Source organism: Tupaia chinensis, unplaced genomic scaffold (assembly GCF_000334495.1).
Source record: "Tupaia chinensis unplaced genomic scaffold, TupChi_1.0 Scaffold138812_1, whole genome shotgun sequence".
In the NCBI taxonomy this organism is placed as follows: domain Eukaryota; kingdom Metazoa; phylum Chordata; class Mammalia; order Scandentia; family Tupaiidae; genus Tupaia; species Tupaia belangeri.
The window spans coordinates 665185-682037 of record NW_006198705.1 but is presented as its reverse complement, the minus strand read 5'-3'; the positions used below and the strand labels follow the sequence as shown (position 1 = coordinate 682037).

At 42.6% G+C, this 16853-nt stretch overlaps 1 protein-coding gene across 1 annotated transcript in view; it reads left to right on the top strand.

Moving 5' to 3' along the window:
• The window catches only part of LOC102501072 (serpin B6), a gene marked incomplete in the record, with an annotated part of 19723 nt that extends 11455 nt beyond the window's left edge, over nt 1-8268 (top strand). The window contains 4 exon segments of the mRNA XM_014592922.2: nt 1-106; nt 1406-1548; nt 7152-7307; nt 7734-8268. Coding sequence (XP_014448408.1) covers nt 1-106; nt 1406-1548; nt 7152-7307; nt 7734-8138 — 810 coding nt within the window.
• Nucleotides 8269-16853: the final 8585 nt, after the last annotated feature.

Here is a 16853-nt window from a genome sequence, read left to right as displayed (position 1 = left end):
TCCTGCTGCAAATTCTATGAATCAGAAATGGAAGAGCTCGACTTTATAGATGCTACAGAGAAGTCCAGAAAGCACATAAACACTTGGGTCGAAAAAAAGACAGAAGGTGAAAAAGTATATGTATTTTTTTCTGTTTCGAGTAGTAATCAGTCTTATTGTCAGTTCTTTCACAAGACTGTCAAAGGTTAACAGGATTTCTTTTTCCTCTAAATAATGGTGAGCTTTGAAAATTTGCTTCTGAAATGTTGTCAATCAGTGAAGGACCTTTTCTCCAGTGTTCCCCTGCTGTCATTAATGTATGTGTGATGTCTCTGGATATTGGGTACACTTCTTCCAGAACATTCCGCACTTTCATGGTTTTGTTTTTATTCATATTGGTCTAGTCTTTCCTTTTACAAATGGTGTAAAGAAAACTCATCACAGGTCTGGGCTGTTTTTCTTTGTGGTATGATTTATGCTGTGTAGTTTTCACACCTTATTGCAAGACACTTAGTCATGCCCTTGTCTACCTGCAGTTTTTTTGTTTTATTGTGAGAGAGAGATTTTTGCTATAGGGTGTATGCACTTGCCAGAGAGACAGAGGGAGACAGAGAGACAGAAATAACTGCCCAGGAGGGATGGACATGTCGAAATCCCTTCTCCTCCATTGTCCTCTCAGGATCTTGGGCACACACGCACATGTGCCTGGCGTGTGTTTCAAGGCGCTGGGTCCAGGACTTGATTGACAATGTGAGAGTCCAGCGACGTAACCATTACGCCTATCTGCTAATCCCCTATCTTCATTTCTTCATTTAAACTCCTCTTTAAATTGGTGAAGAACATCTTATTTTTTTCTTTAATTTTAAAGTTTATTTATGTTTTTCTTCCATGACAAAGAGAGAGAGAGAGAGATCCCCTAAAGGGTCTTGATGCCATGATACACGTCTAGCCTGAGCCAGGCCCAGATTGTGGGCATGTGCCTTCCTGGGTATGAACCTGGAACCTTCTGAAGAGGGTCAACCTGGCAGAGTGTCAAATTTTATCTTTGTATCACCATCCAGCCCCAATATATTGGGTGTTTTTTCTTTCTTTCTTTTTTTTTTTTTTTTGACAGTCCTTTAAGTTCCTGTTTTCAAGTCATATGCGCTAGACACCTCTTTCCATTAGACGTGTTATTCCATCCTGTCATATTAACATCTACTTGTTCGTTTTATGCATTCTCGTCAAGCGTTGTTTCCTTACCAGAACTTTTAAAGTTTTTGTTACTTTGTTTTAGGGACAGAAATCCTTTATATTTGGAGGACGATAAAACCTTTTATCCATGTACTTTACTGTTCAAGGACACGGCCCATCTGAGTATCATTCCTAGTGTGCCTAGCCGCAGACCTTTTTAGCTAACTGGTCCTTCTGTTCTTTCTCTTTTCAGGTAAAATTACAGAATTGCTGTCTCCAGATTCAGTGAATTCACTGACTAAACTAGTTCTCGTCAATGCCATCTACTTCAAAGGAAACTGGGAAAAGCAGTTCAACAAAGACTTTACCAGGGAGAGCCCATTCAAAGTCAGCAAGGTGAGGGACCAGCAGTTAGCGTAATGGCTATGTCGCTGGACTCCCATGTACTCGACTGCGGTTTGAGTCCTGGACCTGGTGGCTTAAACTCATGCCGGGCACGTGTGCGTGCATGCCCAAAATCCCAAGAGGAGAAGGGAGGAGAAGGGACTGTGAGGTGGCCCCCCCCCCCCGGGGGGGGGTGATTTCTTGCTTTCTGTCTCTCTGACTCTCTCTGTCTTTCTGGCGAGTGCACGCGCCCTATAGCAAACCTCTCCAAAAAAAAAAAAAAAAAAAAAAAGCCAGCAAGGTGAGTATCTTGCGATAGCAAAGGCGGTCAGTGATCCCCTGGTTTCTGATATGTGAGAAGGACACCTGTGCTTATGCAGCCTTGGGAACCCCAGCACTGGGCCTCCCCACTAGCCTGGGGCCTTTCTGTCGCCTTCCCATCCTTTCGTGTGTCGTCACAGGTGGACACACACTCCTGCGGCTCCCTGGGCTGTCACCGCCGTGCCATGCTGGTGTGTTCTGTCTACACGGCAACCTGAAGGTGTAGCTCTCAGGCTTAAGTAAGGTCCTTCGGGGCTTCTCAGAACTTCTAGATAAAGTCCAAACTCCAGAGCGTGGTGTAGAGGCTCGCCCTAGTCTGTTCTGTTGCTGATGACAGAATTCCCCGAGTCTGGGTACTTTATGTACTTTATGTACTTAAAGTACTTTATGTACTTTAAGCTGAATAAACCTCTATTCAGCTTACAGTCTGGAGGGACATGGTCCAGGGACTGCATCTGGTGAGGGGAGTCTTGCTGGTTTAAACAAGGTGGAGGGCAGGAACTCCAGCACAGCAGAACGTGTTTCTGTCAGTCTCACTCCTCCTTGGAAACAGCAACTCAGCATGGGGATCCCGTCCCAGTGCCTCATCCCTTCCCAGAGGCCCCACCTTTCAGCATATCAGATGTTGTTTCTGCCCTCAACACTGTCCCAGTGACTGACCAGTGTTAACACGTGGGTTTTGGGGGACACATTCAAACCACAGCAAGGCTCTTGGTGGACCTAATCCTGCCTGTTTCCCCCATTTCTTTCTCTTCATTCCCATCAGTTCCTACACACTCCTCTCTTTCCAGCGGCATCCCATCCAAAGCCTTTTTTTTTTTCCCATCCAAAGCCTTTGAAGACAGCCCTTTCTTGGCGTGGGTGTCTGTGTCCCTCCTTTAAGCAGTCACTGCACCCCCTGCTGGCCTCTATGGGACATTGCAGGTGTTGAAGGACTAAGGAAGACCAGCTGAGTGTATATGACTATCATACTGGTGCCTTGCACGTAGTTGGTGCTCAGTAAATACTGACCCAAGGACTGCTTTTGTCTAGTTTTGAGAGCAAGCATAATGTAAGTACAGGTTGTGTTTAACGGCAAGCAGACAAAGAGCCATGTCCATAGGATAAGCCCAAAGTTGAGCCCGCACGAGCTTGGAAAACGTTATTTGGCTAAGCCCTCTATCCCTCTCTCACTGAATTCAATTTTTCTTTCGCTTATCTTTAATTATAAAGATTTTTGCACACATGCCAAAATAAGACAAGAGAGACTCATTGCAGTACATTCTTGACCACTGACCACAAGTTAGATTCGATCTAACCAGGCTGATCTAAACCTGAATCTTCCTTCAGTTTCTCAAGAACTATATTTCCTGTTGAGCTTAGTTCTGAAATGAGCTGTCCTACCTTCCCCTAGCAATAGTCTATCTGTCCTGGTGATAATCTGTAACAAGATGTTTGTCAGGACATCATTCAGCCGCAAGTCACAGAACCCCCAGCTCACTGCAGTTTGACTCCTAGAAGTTCCTGGAGCTCTGGAGTGTGGAGACCAGGCCTGCTGTGCTTCCGGGGTGATGTGCATGGAACCAACTCTCTTCCTGCTGTGCTGTCCTCACTATGTGGCCTTCTTACTCATGGTCACAAGATGGCACAGAGGTCACCTTCCAGACCAGGCAGGAAGGAGAGGGAAGGATTAGGGGTAGGGAGCAGAAGCCTTCTCCTATGGAGGGTCTGACCGTCATATACAGAAAGGGCAGTCTTTCTTCTGTTTCCCAAAGGCCAGGACTACTTCACGTGGATGGAGAAGGTGAGGGATCCTCTCTACTTTCTCCTCTCTGTAGTAGAGAAAGGCACAGGAAGAGGCTGCAGTGCTAAGTGCACCAGCCTGTGGTAGGGGATGGGGTGGGATAGGGGAGTCCAAGGACACAGATTTTGAGTTGATATGGATCTTTTTTAAAGTCATGGAGAGCACATGTATTTACACGAGAGGTATGGGGAATGGGAGGAGAGACAGGAGAACCCTCCACAAGACTGTATCATACAATGATCCCCTTCCTTCAGTCCTTCAGCCCACTAGGATCCTGGGCATGTATGTGGACATTGACCCAGTGTGTTTTTTCACCAACCGGATCAAGGATTCAAACTGCATTGGCCTTGTGGCCTCCAGCACTGCTGTCTGTCAAGGTGCCATAGAGGCTTTTCATTTTAGTTCTTTATTTCTACATGCAATGAAACATATTAGTCAATTACATATTTAGTGAGTCTCCTGTTACTGAAGTTAGATCCTTACATATGATAAGATTGGAGGCCTTGAGCCCTGGAGACATGCAGGGAAAAATTGTCTAAGGCAGGGGTTAGCTACTACAGCGTGCAGGCCAAAGCCCAGCCACTGTTTATTTTTTTAGACAAAGTTTTATTGGAATAACTCACGCTTATTTGTTTACGTAATTCATCCCACAACAGCAGAGTTGAATAGTTGTAACAGTAAACTTAAGGCCTAGTAAATGGAGAACATTTACTCTCTGATAAGCTATGGAAAAAGTGTGCCAATCTCTACTCCAGAAAATGGAGTAGCCTTCATTGAAGGCAAGAGGCTGATTCAGGAGAGCCCGCAAGGGGAAGACAGAGCCACAACAGAAATGTCTGTGCTGTGTTCCATTTCATGCAGCATAATGTACAGTTTCAGAGGATGGAGACTACAGAGTGCCCACGACTGTGCTCACGTGGTATTTAATAAAGCTCACCATAGCCGCTAATATGAAGTTATAGAGGAGTCAGGAACTGAGGAGGATTTTTGGATGGGAGGTGGCTTCTGTTCTCAGATCTTTCTCACTGTTTGGATGGTAATGAATTGGCATCGAATGCAGTTTTCTTCTAGTAAGATGTATACATTTTGCCTGGACGTTTCAGCATTTCTGCTCACTAGTTCATTTCTTAATTACCAACAGATGTTGATTGAGTGCTTGCAATATGCCTGGCCTCTTGCTAGATACTTACATCTGGGTATAAAACTGTGGCTGGGTTTAGAACTAGCAAAGCATGCCTGCCTTCCTGAAGTTTGCATTTTCCTGAGGGAGAAACAGCAAGCATAAATAAGAAAATAAGAGTGACTTAGACAGTGTTAAGTGCTACAGAGACACACGAAGGAACGGGATAGGACATTGTGTTGAGTGGCAGGTATAGTTTCAGGTAAGAGTCATCAAGGAAGGCTTCACTGAGGGGGTGATGTTTAAGGAAAGACCAAAAAAAAAAAAATCATGCTTTCTCGGTTGTGAGGATGAGCTTAAGGGGCAGAGATGGGATGAGCCTGGTTTGCCTGTGGAACCTGATGAGCCCCTGCAAGTGGGGGACAGAAAAGGGAGTTTAGTAGTAGATGAGATTAGAACAGAAATGGGTACCTGCAGTATTTAAGGACTTAAGCTTTTGCTCTGAGTAGGGAGAACCACCAAGAGATGTCCAGTCAGAGAGTGATGTGATCTGACTTCGGTTTTCCAGACCCCTCTGGCTGCCCCACAGAGAAGAGTGGTAAAGAGGTCATTGTGTCTTCCAGGACTAGGCTGGTAGCAGTCAAGGTAGAACAGGTCAGATTCTGGTTATATTTTAAAGCAGAGTCTCTATCCATTTGACCCTTGAACAATACAGATTCGAACTATGCGGAGCCACTTATATGTGGATTTTTAAAAGAAATGTATTAGAAAATACAGTGTAGTTCTCTAATTGTGTTTCCTCTTTATGATTTCCTTAATGACATTTTCTTTCCTGTAGCTTGTCTTGTTCATAGTAAGAATACAATGCGTAATCCATATAACAAACAAAGTACCAGGTCGTTGTGAAAGTCATGATGCCTTTTTTTGTGTAGAAAAACATGTCACAGGACCAGCAGTTAGCGTAATGACTATGTCGCTGGACTCTCATGTAGTCGACTGAGGTTCGTGTCCCAGACCCGGTGGCTTAAAACTCATGCTGGGTGTGTGTGCGTGCGTGCCCAAGATCCCAAGAGGAGAATGGAGGAGAAGGGATTGTGGCATGGCCATCCCCCCTGGGGGGTGATTTCTCACTTTCTGTCTCTCTGTCTCTCTCTGTCAGTCTGGCAGGTGCACACGCCCTATAGCAAAAACCTCTCAAAAAAGAGAGAGAGAGAGAGAGAGAGAGAGAGAGAGAGAGAGAGAGAGAGAGAGAAAAGAGAAAAACATGTCAGAACTCTCCCAACCACCTAATATGGGTTAATCAATTGTTTATGTTATCAGCAACAGTGGCCACTTGTAGTTAAATTTTGGGGGAGTTTAAAGTTATACACAGATTTTCATTTTCATTTTCATTTCCTTACCTATCTGACTCTTGCGTTCTTCAAGAGTCACCTGTAATTTGCTAACAAGTCAGTTACAAGGTGCAAGAGAGCGATAGGAACTAAGGACATTCCGGGGCTTTTGACAACTGGACGGATGATGTCTCCACTGACTGAGATGGGCAGAATTGTAGATGGAACAGACTTGGAAAGGAACGTTACACTGGGGGTTTCTTTTATGTCTAAAGACAGCTGTTAAGGAAGCAGTAAAATATATGAGTCTGGAGTACAGGGGGAGGTCCAGGCTTTACATAGAAACCTGGGAACTGTGGGGCTGGGACTGGCCCCATAGGCTAGTGGTTAAGGGAGCCAGATTCCATGTGGTTGGCTGCAGCAGCTTGATAAACATGCCAGGCACTTGTGTGAGCATGCCAAAATCTTGATAGGATGGAGAAATATTGGAAGAAGGATTGCATCATGACCATGTTCTGTTGGAGGTTGCTTTCTCCTTTTCTGTCTGTCTCTGGTGAGTGCACACAGTCACTGCTAATGAAAAATAGGGGCCAGCAGGTGGCATAGTAGTTCAGGTACTGGACTCCCATATGGCCAACCACAGTTCAAGTTCCAGACCCAGCGACTTAAAAATTATGCTGGGCACGTGTGTGTATGCTTGCTCAAAATCCCAAGAAGAGAATGGAGGAATTACTGTGTGGCCATCACCCCTCGGGGGTCATTTCTCACTATCCCTTTCACTGTCTCTGTCTCTTTCCGGCGAGTGCACATACTTATTGAAAAATAAATAAATAAAATAAAAAATAAAGTTATGACATGAATGAGGTCACCAGAAGACAAGCAGTGGGCTCTCCGGTATTTGGAGGTTGCGGCAATGAAGACAAGCTGGCAGAGAGGGGCCAGTGAGCTAATTCTGGATGCCAAGGGAAGAAGGTGTTTCTAGGGGCTGAGAGTGGCTGGCACTGTCAGATTGGCCCAGAGGGTCTTGATTTGACTTAACATTTAACTGTTTCCTTTCTAGGACGTGGTGAAACCAGTGCAAATGATGTATATGAAATCGACTTTTAAAATGACTTATATAGGAGAAATATTCACCACAATCCTGGTGCTGCCCTATGTCGGCCAGGAGCTGAACATGCTCATCATGCTTCCAGATGAAAACACTAACTTGAAAACGGTAACGAGCTCCAAGTGACAATCCTGCAGGGACGGGAGGGAGCTGCCCTAGGGCGTCTCTAGCAGCTCTCCAAGTCCCTTGCTCCGGTGAGCTGTGTGGGCCTAGCGCCACTCTGACCAGGCCGTGAGCTGCCCTGTGTAGAACACCCAGATCCCGGTGCATGACCCTGGTGGACGGCACTGTCCTGGGTCTAAAATCTGCACATGTGGGCAGTGGTAAAGGTGGGAAGGTTCCCAGTTCCTGCCCAGAGACCTCCCTGAGAACACTGGGCAGGCAGGAGTCTATGACCCAGGCTGGCCAGGACCAGGAGTGGACTGCAGTGTGCAGACTCTGTTGGGGATGCTTTCTCTGTCTCTCCTTTTCTCTCTTTGTCTCTCTCATTCGTGGTAAAAATAAATAAATGCATAACCAACGCTCTTATTCCAGGTGGAAGAAGAAATAACTTATGAGAAATTCTTAGACTGGACGAGGGATGATATGATGGATGAAGAAGAGGTGGAGGTCTCCCTCCCTAGGTTTAAGCTGGAGGAAAATTACGACATGGAGGCCGTCCTCCGCAAGCTGGGCATGACTGACGCCTTTGACCAGGGCAGCGCAGACTTCTCCGGAATGTCGTCCAGGAGAGACCTGTTCCTGTCCAAGGTCGTGCACAAGTCCTTCGTGGAGGTCAACGAGGAGGGCACCGAGGCCGCGGCAGCCACCGCCGCCATCATGATGATGCGCTGTGCTAGGATCACACCCAGATTCAGGGCCGATCGCCCCTTCCTGTTTTTCATCAGGAAGCAGCAGACCAATGGGATCCTGTTTGCTGGCCGCTTTTCCTCCCCGTGAGGACGGCCACCTGCAGCCCTTCCCTTTCTCCTGCTGCCCTTTCCCTCTGACACTCCTCTTGTGCCTGCCACCCAAGTGACCTTATCAGTGTTGTGACAACAGTTCAGAAATAAAGGTCCTGATTGTGGAATCCCGTGTTGAGAACCCTCATTCTGTGTGCTCACCTATGAGATGGTTTTCTAGCATCCAAAACTCCAATGCAGCCCCCCTTCTGCATGTTGTGGTCATGCTGACAGGGAAGCTCTGCTCCTTAGCTGCCCTCTGCATGGACCCCATGTCATCACTCGGGGGGAACAGCTGCCCTTGCTGTGGGCCATGCCTCTCCTCCGCAGGCCCTGGGAGACATATGTGCTGCCTGCTCTTTTCTGCTGAAAAGAACATTGAGATCCTGTCCCACTTTTAGCAAGAGAATAATTTTTTAGCAAGAAAATAGAGGACTATAGGAGGCACAGAGGACAGTGACACAGACTAGGGAGGACTCTGTCTTCTCTCTTGCTTGACCTTCTGCTTTCCTGGGCATCAGTAGATCAGAGGCCTATTCAGATGCCCGCTGCCCACTCCTGCTGTTCGAATTGCTACCAGGGGACTGGGGCGATTGGGCATGTTCTGTTCACAGTGATTTAGTTTACGACAACTTTGTGAGTAGACGCCAGGGGACTTTCTATCTCACTGCAGGTATTACATTAGGCATCTAGGGTTTCAGCAGTTCCTTATCTCTCTTCTCTTCCATCTCTGTTAGCTTTGCCATTATGAATGTTCTGAATTCTTTATCATGGTGACAGATGGGACTAAGGAGCTTTGGGAAAATGGGTATTCTGGCCAGGATGAGAAAAGAGGGGGAGCAGAGTGGCTTTTTCTCTTATCCTACCACTTCTGCAGGGTGTTCTCAAAAAATATATTTGATGCAAATATACAGAGAAATATACAGAAATGTCAGAAAAAGAATTCCAAGTATTCATAGTGGCAAAACTCAATGAGATGTAAGAATAGACACACAGTTCCAGGAAATGAGAAAATCACTTCAGGACATGAAAGAGCAATTTCATAAGGAAATAGACACCCTAAAAAAGAACCAAACAGAACTTTTGAAAATTAAGAATACAATATAAGAAATCAATATCTCCCTAGAAAGCACTAACAGCAGATTGGACCATGCAGAAGAAAGAATTTCTGACCTTGAAGACAGTCTCCAACATCGACCAAATCGCCAAAAAGAAGGGAAAACAACAACAAAAAATGACGACAATATACAGGAAATTCTAGGCACCATGAAATACCCAAATATCTGTATAATGTTTATTCCAGAAGGTGAAGAATCTGCTAAAGGCATAGAAAACTTCTTTCATGAAATACTATCTGAAAATGTTCTAAATACAGAGAAACATGGAAAAATTTAGACCCAGGAAATAAAAAGGACTCCAAATAGAATCAATACTAAAATATCTTCCCCCAGCACATCATAGCCAGATTGATCAAAATTAAAGACAAAGACAATATTCTAAAAAAGGCAAGGGAGAAATGTCAATTTACCTATAAAGGTTATCCCACGAGGATGACGTTAGACCTCTCAACTGAAACAATGCAAACAAGGAAAGAATGGGAAGATGTATTCAAAACATTAAAAGAAAAACAGTTTCAACCAAGAATACTATATCCAACAAGATTATCCTTCAAGAGGGCAGCAGGTGGTATGGTGGCTAAGGGGGCTGGATTTCCACATGGCCTACCACTGTTTGAATCCCGGACTTAGTAGCTTGCTTTCTCACTCTCTCTCTCTCTGTCTCTCTCTCTCCCTCTCTGGTCAAATTGAAATAAATAAATAAATGAATAAAGTTAAATAGCATAATTCTTTAAAAAGATTATCCTTTGTAAGGGAAGAACAAATAAAAGTATTCTCTATAAGCAAAAATGGAAAGAATTCACCAATACTAGACCAGCTCTACAGCAAGTACTGAAGCGAGTTTTGTATCAGGATAACTAAACACAAACAGAAGTAGGAGAACAAAAAAACTGGGAAGATGACTAACAAAATGACAGGGATAAATCCACAAATATCAATCATAACATTGAATGTTAATGGGTTAAATTTTCCCATTAAAAGACACAGACTGGTTGAATGGATACAAAACAGAAGCTAAATGTATGCTGCTTACATGAAACGCAACTCACTAAAAAGAACATTCATAGACTGAAAGTTAAGGACTGGAAAAAAAAATTTGATGCAAATAGAAATGAAAAGAAGGCTGAAACCCTAATATAGATATCAGACCAAATACATTTTAAGATGGAAAATGAAAGAAAGCACAAAAGACTTCACATAGTACTGAAAGAACTTGTTCACCAAGAAGATATAGAACAGACAAAAAACAAAGAGATACAAAAAACAATGATACCCTACACAAAATGAACTTGACAGACATCTACAGAGTATTTCATCCAACTACAACAAAATATACATGTTTCTCATCCCCACTTGGAACATTTTTGAAGACTGACCACATGATAGGGCACAAAATAAGCCTTTACAAATTCAAAGGTTAAAAATTATATCTAGCATCTTTTCCAACCACAATAGAGTAAAACTGAAATCAGCTACGGAAAGAGCCCTCAAAAATTCACAAACACATGAAACTAAACAAAGTACTCCTAAATGACTTTACAACTGTAGAAGAAATTAAGAATGAAATCAAAAGATTTATAGAAACCAATGATAATGAACAAACATGTGTTTATAATCTTTGGGACACAGTAAAAGCTGTATTAAGAGAGAAGTTTCTAGCAATTAGTGCCCACAAGAAAAAACCAGAAAGGTGGCAAATAGACAAGCTAATGACCCAACTCAGGGAACTGGAAAAACAAAAACAAACAACAACAACAACAAAACTAAAAAATACTAGGAGAAAAATAATAAATATTGTAGCAAAAAGAAATGAAATAGAGAATAAAAGAACTATACAGAAAATAAACCAAAAGCTGGTTCTTTGAGAAGATAAACAAAGTGAACCACCGTAAGCTAGATTAATTAAGAGCAGAGAAAGGAACCAGATAAATCAAATCTCAAAGAAACAGGTGATATTACAACTAATGTAACAGAAATACGAAATATCAGAATACTTTATGCCAGCAAACAAGAAACCCTAGATGAGATGGACAAATTTCTGGACACACATAACTTACGAAGATTGAACCAGGGAGAAACAGAAAGTCTGAATGGACCCATAACAAGCAAAGAGATTAAATCAGTAATAGTCTCCCAACAAGGAAGAACCCAGACTCTGATGGCTTTACTTCTGAATTCTACAAAACTTTAAAAGAAGAACTAACCTCAGTTCTCCTTAAACTATTTCTAAAACTTCAAAAGAAAGGAACCCTCCTGAATTAATTCTATGAAGCTTCCATCATCTTAATTCCAAAACCAGACAAGGATATGACAAAAAAAGAAAACTTCAGGCCCATATCCCTGAAAAATATAGATGCAAACATTCTCAAACAGATATTAGCAAATCATATTCAACAACATATTGAAAGGGATTATACACCATTACCAAGTAGGCTTAATTCCAGGGATGTAAGGATGGCTCACCATACACAAAACAATAAATGTAATACATCACATTAACAAAAGGAGAGATTAAAAAACATATGATCATATCAATCAATGCAGGAAAAAACCTTTGATAAAATACAACTTCCCTTTATGATTAAAACTCTGAGCAAAATCAGCATAGAAAGGACATTCCTCAATATGATAATAGCTATCTATGAAAAACCCATAGCTAACATCATCCCGAATGGGGAAAATCTGAAAACTTTTCTGCTAAAAACTGGTACAAGACAAGGATGCTGACTTTCTCTACTCCTTTTCAATATAATACTGGAAGTCTTCACCAATTATGTAGTCGACTATGGTTCAAGTCCTAGACCTGGTGCTTAAAACTCATGCTGGGCACGTGTGCGTGCGTGCCCAAGATCCCAAGAGGGAATGGAGGAGAAGGGATTGCAGCATGGCCATCCCCCCTGGGGGGTGATTTCTTGCTTCCTGTCTCTCTGTCTCTCTCTGTCTGTCTGGCGAGCGCATGCGCCCTATAGCAAAAACCTCTCAAAAAATATCCACAGCTAACATCATACTGAAAGGGGAAAAAAATGAAAGCTTTTTCATTGAAAACTGAAACAAGACAAGGCTGTACACTTTCTCTTCTCCTTTTAAACATAAAACTTTAAGTTCTAGCCAATGAAATTAGACAAGAGAGTCAAATAAAAGGCATCCAAATGGGAAAAGAAGTGAAATGATCTCTACTTGCAGATGGTAAGATGCTATACATAGAAAATCCAAAAGAATCCACAAAAAATTAAACAAGTCCTTGAAGTCCAAAATCAACATACAAAAACTTATAGCATTTTTCTAGACCAACAGTAAGCAACTGAGACAGAATTGAAGAAAGAAATCCCATTTACAATAGCCATTAAACCAATAAGATATCTACAAATTATACCAAAGATGTAAAAGATCTGTAAAAGAAAACTGAAATATTAGAAAAATGATACAAAATAGTAGGAAATCATCCTGTGTTCCTGGATTGGAAGAATTAATATAATCAAGATGTTAATCCTATCCAAATTAATCTATAGATTTAATGTGACCCCAATCATAACACCAGAGATATTCCTCACAGCAATAGAAAAAAGCAATCATAAAATTTGTCTGGATTCATAAAAGTTCCCACCACTGTATCACCAAAGCACTACTGTGCAAGAGGAATAAAGTAGGAGGCATCTCATTTCCTGACCTCAAAGCACGTTACAAAGCTGCAGTCATTAAAACAGCATGGTATTGGCACAAAAACAGACAGACTGATGGAACAGAATTGAGAACCCCCAAATAAACCCCAACACATACAGCCTACTGATTGTTGACAGAGGGCACAAGGCAATCCAGTGGGAAAAGGTAATCTCTTCAGCAAATGGTGCTGGGGGAACTGGATAGCCACCTGCAGAAGAATGAAACTGAACCCTTATCTGTCACCACTAACAAAAAAGCAACTCAAAATGGATTGAGGATCTAAACATAAAACCTCAAACTATAAAAATACTGGCAGAAAACAGGAAAAACTCTTGGAGACCTTGGAGTAGGCAAAGTCTTCTTAAAGAAAACCTTCAAAGCACAGCAACAGTCCCACAAATAGACAAATGGGACCATATTAGGCTGAGAAGCTTCTGCATGCCCAAAGAAACAATAAGAGTGAGAAGACAATCCTCAGAGTGGGAGAATATATGTGCAAATTATACCTCAGATAAGGGACTAGTAACCAGAATATACAGGGAACCCAAGCAGGTTACCCATAAGCAAATAATCAATTCAATTAAAAGATGGGAAAATGAGCTGAACAGACCATTCTCCAAAGAAGACATACAAGTGGCCCAAAAGCATATGAAAATATGCTTGACATGTCTTATCATAAGGGGAATGCAAGTCAAAACCACAATGAGCTAGCTCTTAAGCTCAGTACGAATGGCTAAAATTAAGAAAATAAATAATGACAATTGCTGTTGTGGTGAAAATGGTTCTCTCCTACATTGTCAGTGGGAATGTAAATTAGTACAACCTCTTTGGAAAACGGTATGGTTTCCTTAGAAACCTACAAATAGAACGACCATCTGATACAGTAACTCCACTTTCAGGTTATCTACCCAGAAGACAGAAAAACCCTCAGTTGGAAAACGTTTGCCCATCCTTGTTTATTACAGCATTATTTATAATCACTAGAACATGACATCAAATCGAATGTCTAATAGTAGGTGATTCGATTGAAAAAATGTGGCACATGTACTCTATGGAATACCACTCAGCCATAAACAATGAGACCCTGACATTTGATACAAAGTGGACAAATGTGGAAGACTTAATGCTAAGTGAAGCAAGCCAGACTGTGAAAGATAGACTTTGTATATCCCCCACTTAATATATACCAATTGCTTGCAACCTATAGCAGAAACTGAAGTTTGGAAGGTATGGTAGCAGGGAGGGCAACAGTAGACACCAGCGATTTAGTAAAGATAGTGGTAATATGGGGGTGGATAATGGAGGGAGGGAGGAGAACAGGGGGAGAATAAGAAGTACATTTAATTGACTAAAAATTGGAAAGCAAGCTGCTGATGATAATCTTTATAGTAATGTCTTTGCCTCGACTGATATGCATGATATTTGGGCTGAAAAAAAAAGCAATGTCATACACCATAAAGATATATGTGATTAAATGTGAATTAAAATTAAAAAATAAAAAAGCATAGAAAATCACATCATGCCTTTTCTGAAAATATAATATTTAATCTGGAAATACCTCTAAAAAAAAAAAGAAAGAAAAAAGAAAAGAGAAAGGAACATTTAAGAAAGAAAGAAAAAAGAAAAGAAAAAGGAACACTCTTAGCGCATCACACATAGCACAGACATGTTGAAGGGTAGCATGAAAAGCACATGTGTAGCCCAGGAATCCCAAGTGGATGTGACGTGATAAAGTAAAAGTAATCTATTCCACTTACGGAATGAAGGGGAAGATCATACGACCCTATCAGTAGATGTAGCAATAGCTACCTCACCGAATGGACATAGTGACTGCTAGATTTATTGAAAGGTTTGTTTTTGTCTGTTTGTTTGTTTTTTCTTTTTTAGGTTCTTGCCATGGGGAGCATGCATTTATCAGAGAGATACAGTGAGAGGAAAGGTGAGAATTCATCCCCCTTGGCAGATGGCCATGCTGCAAGCCCTTCTCCAGTCTCCTCTTGTGGGAGTCCAGCACCCTAACCACCATACCACTCGCTGGCCCTTTTTTTTCCCTTTTTAGAGAGAACACTCATCAGAAAGACAGAGACAGAAAGGGGGAATGGCCATGCTGCCATCCCTTCTCCATTTTTCCACTCAGGATTTTGAGCACGCGCAAGCACACACACACACACACACACACACACACACACACTTCTTCTGTGAGTGTCAAGCCTCTAGGTATGTGATGTGAACCGCAGTCAGTCACGTGGAAGTCCAGTGCCTTAACTCTATGACACCTGCTGGCCCCAGCCCTTCATATGAGCTAACTAATTCATTTCCGTAGGAGCCTTTTGGGGTAAATATCCTTTCTAGTGTTTTTAACCTATAGACAAATGTTTGGATAGATTTTCTTTCTTTTTTTAAAAACTGTTTTTGTACAGTTTAATAATTAAGTTCTTTGGGGACCAGCAGTTAGCATAATGACTATGTCATTGGACTCCCATGTACTCGACCGTGGTTCGAGTCCCGGACCCAGCAGCTTAAACTCACTCCAGGCACGTGTGCGTGTGTGCCCAAGATCCTGAGAGGAGAATGGAGGAGAAGGGATTGTGGTGTGGTCATCCCCCCTGGGGGGTGATTTCTCACTTTCTTTCTCTCTGTCTCTCTGGTGAGCGCATGTGCCCTATAGCTAAAACCTCTCCAAAAAATAAAATAAAATAAAATAAGTTTTTGACTACTACAGACATGTAAGCCTGATAGTATTGAGGAACATCACAGTCACAGTGGTTTTCCAGACCGGTGTATCATCAAAAATTACAAGGAGTAACTTGTATGAAGCTGCTATCAAACCAGTAAGACAACATTTATGGATCCATCAGGATTTTGGTAACTTGGGCACACTTGGGCACATTTCCCCCAAAAAACTTGCCTCCTTGTGTCACAAGGCCCAACTCACTCGTGTTCACCTCAAATAACAATACCTTTGGTGATAACACCCAAAGTTGTATATAGTGGGGATGAGGGATTCTTAAAACCTAGTATCAGCAGGCAAAAGGTGGCTTTCAGTTCAGGGTGTGTTACGTGGGCCTTCTTGAAACGTAAGCCCGTTCACCTAATGAATCTTTCATATGTAGGTGGTTTTCTAGTAAAATCATCTCCAACAAGCAGACTTTTGGAACCATCCTCTTCCTTGACTCCTTCTTTATCTTTCTTATTTGAATAATTTTGAATACTTCTGTTTCTCCCTGGGCTCAAACTTTGGGTACAGGGACTTCTCATTTTCCTGCTTTCTCTTTTCATTTTTTAAAAATCATATTGGAAAGTACTTTAGCTCAGGACTGAGCTTCTTCGTCCACCAGAAAGGTGAATACTGTTAGGAGCCGCCGAACAGTCCTGGCCTCCTCCTGTCTCTGACCCGAGTGACCAGTCACCTGGCCTGGCAATCCCACGTTCCGCCTCTCCAGCACAGATGTATCCTCTGCGCCCCAGGAGTTCCTGGTCTAGTCAACAGTCTACCCAATTTGCAGAGCAGGAGGCCCAACCTTGTCTTTCTAAAAGTCCAAAGTATTCACATCCAATATTTGATTAAACCCATGTAACCCACCACAAGGGGCCCTGAGCAATTCGGGGGCCTCCCATCCGGCCCCACCACCATCCCCTCTGACGGAAACACCAACCTCACTCTTCCTGGTATCAGCGAGGACAGGGCAGACCACAACCAACTGTTGGTGTGTGGTCTCCTCTAGTTTGTGAGGCCCAGACCAGGACTTAGGGCGTGCGATTCTCATTTTCATCTCCCATAACACACAAAGTTCTACATAAATGTTCTTGAAACTCATCTGTGCAAATGGGTGTGAGGAGAGGAACAGGAAGCTTCCCAAACCTTCGTGACTCCTGAGAGGAGGCCATGCCACGGCTTAGAAGCAGCAGGCCTGGTTTAGAGGCCAACCCTGACA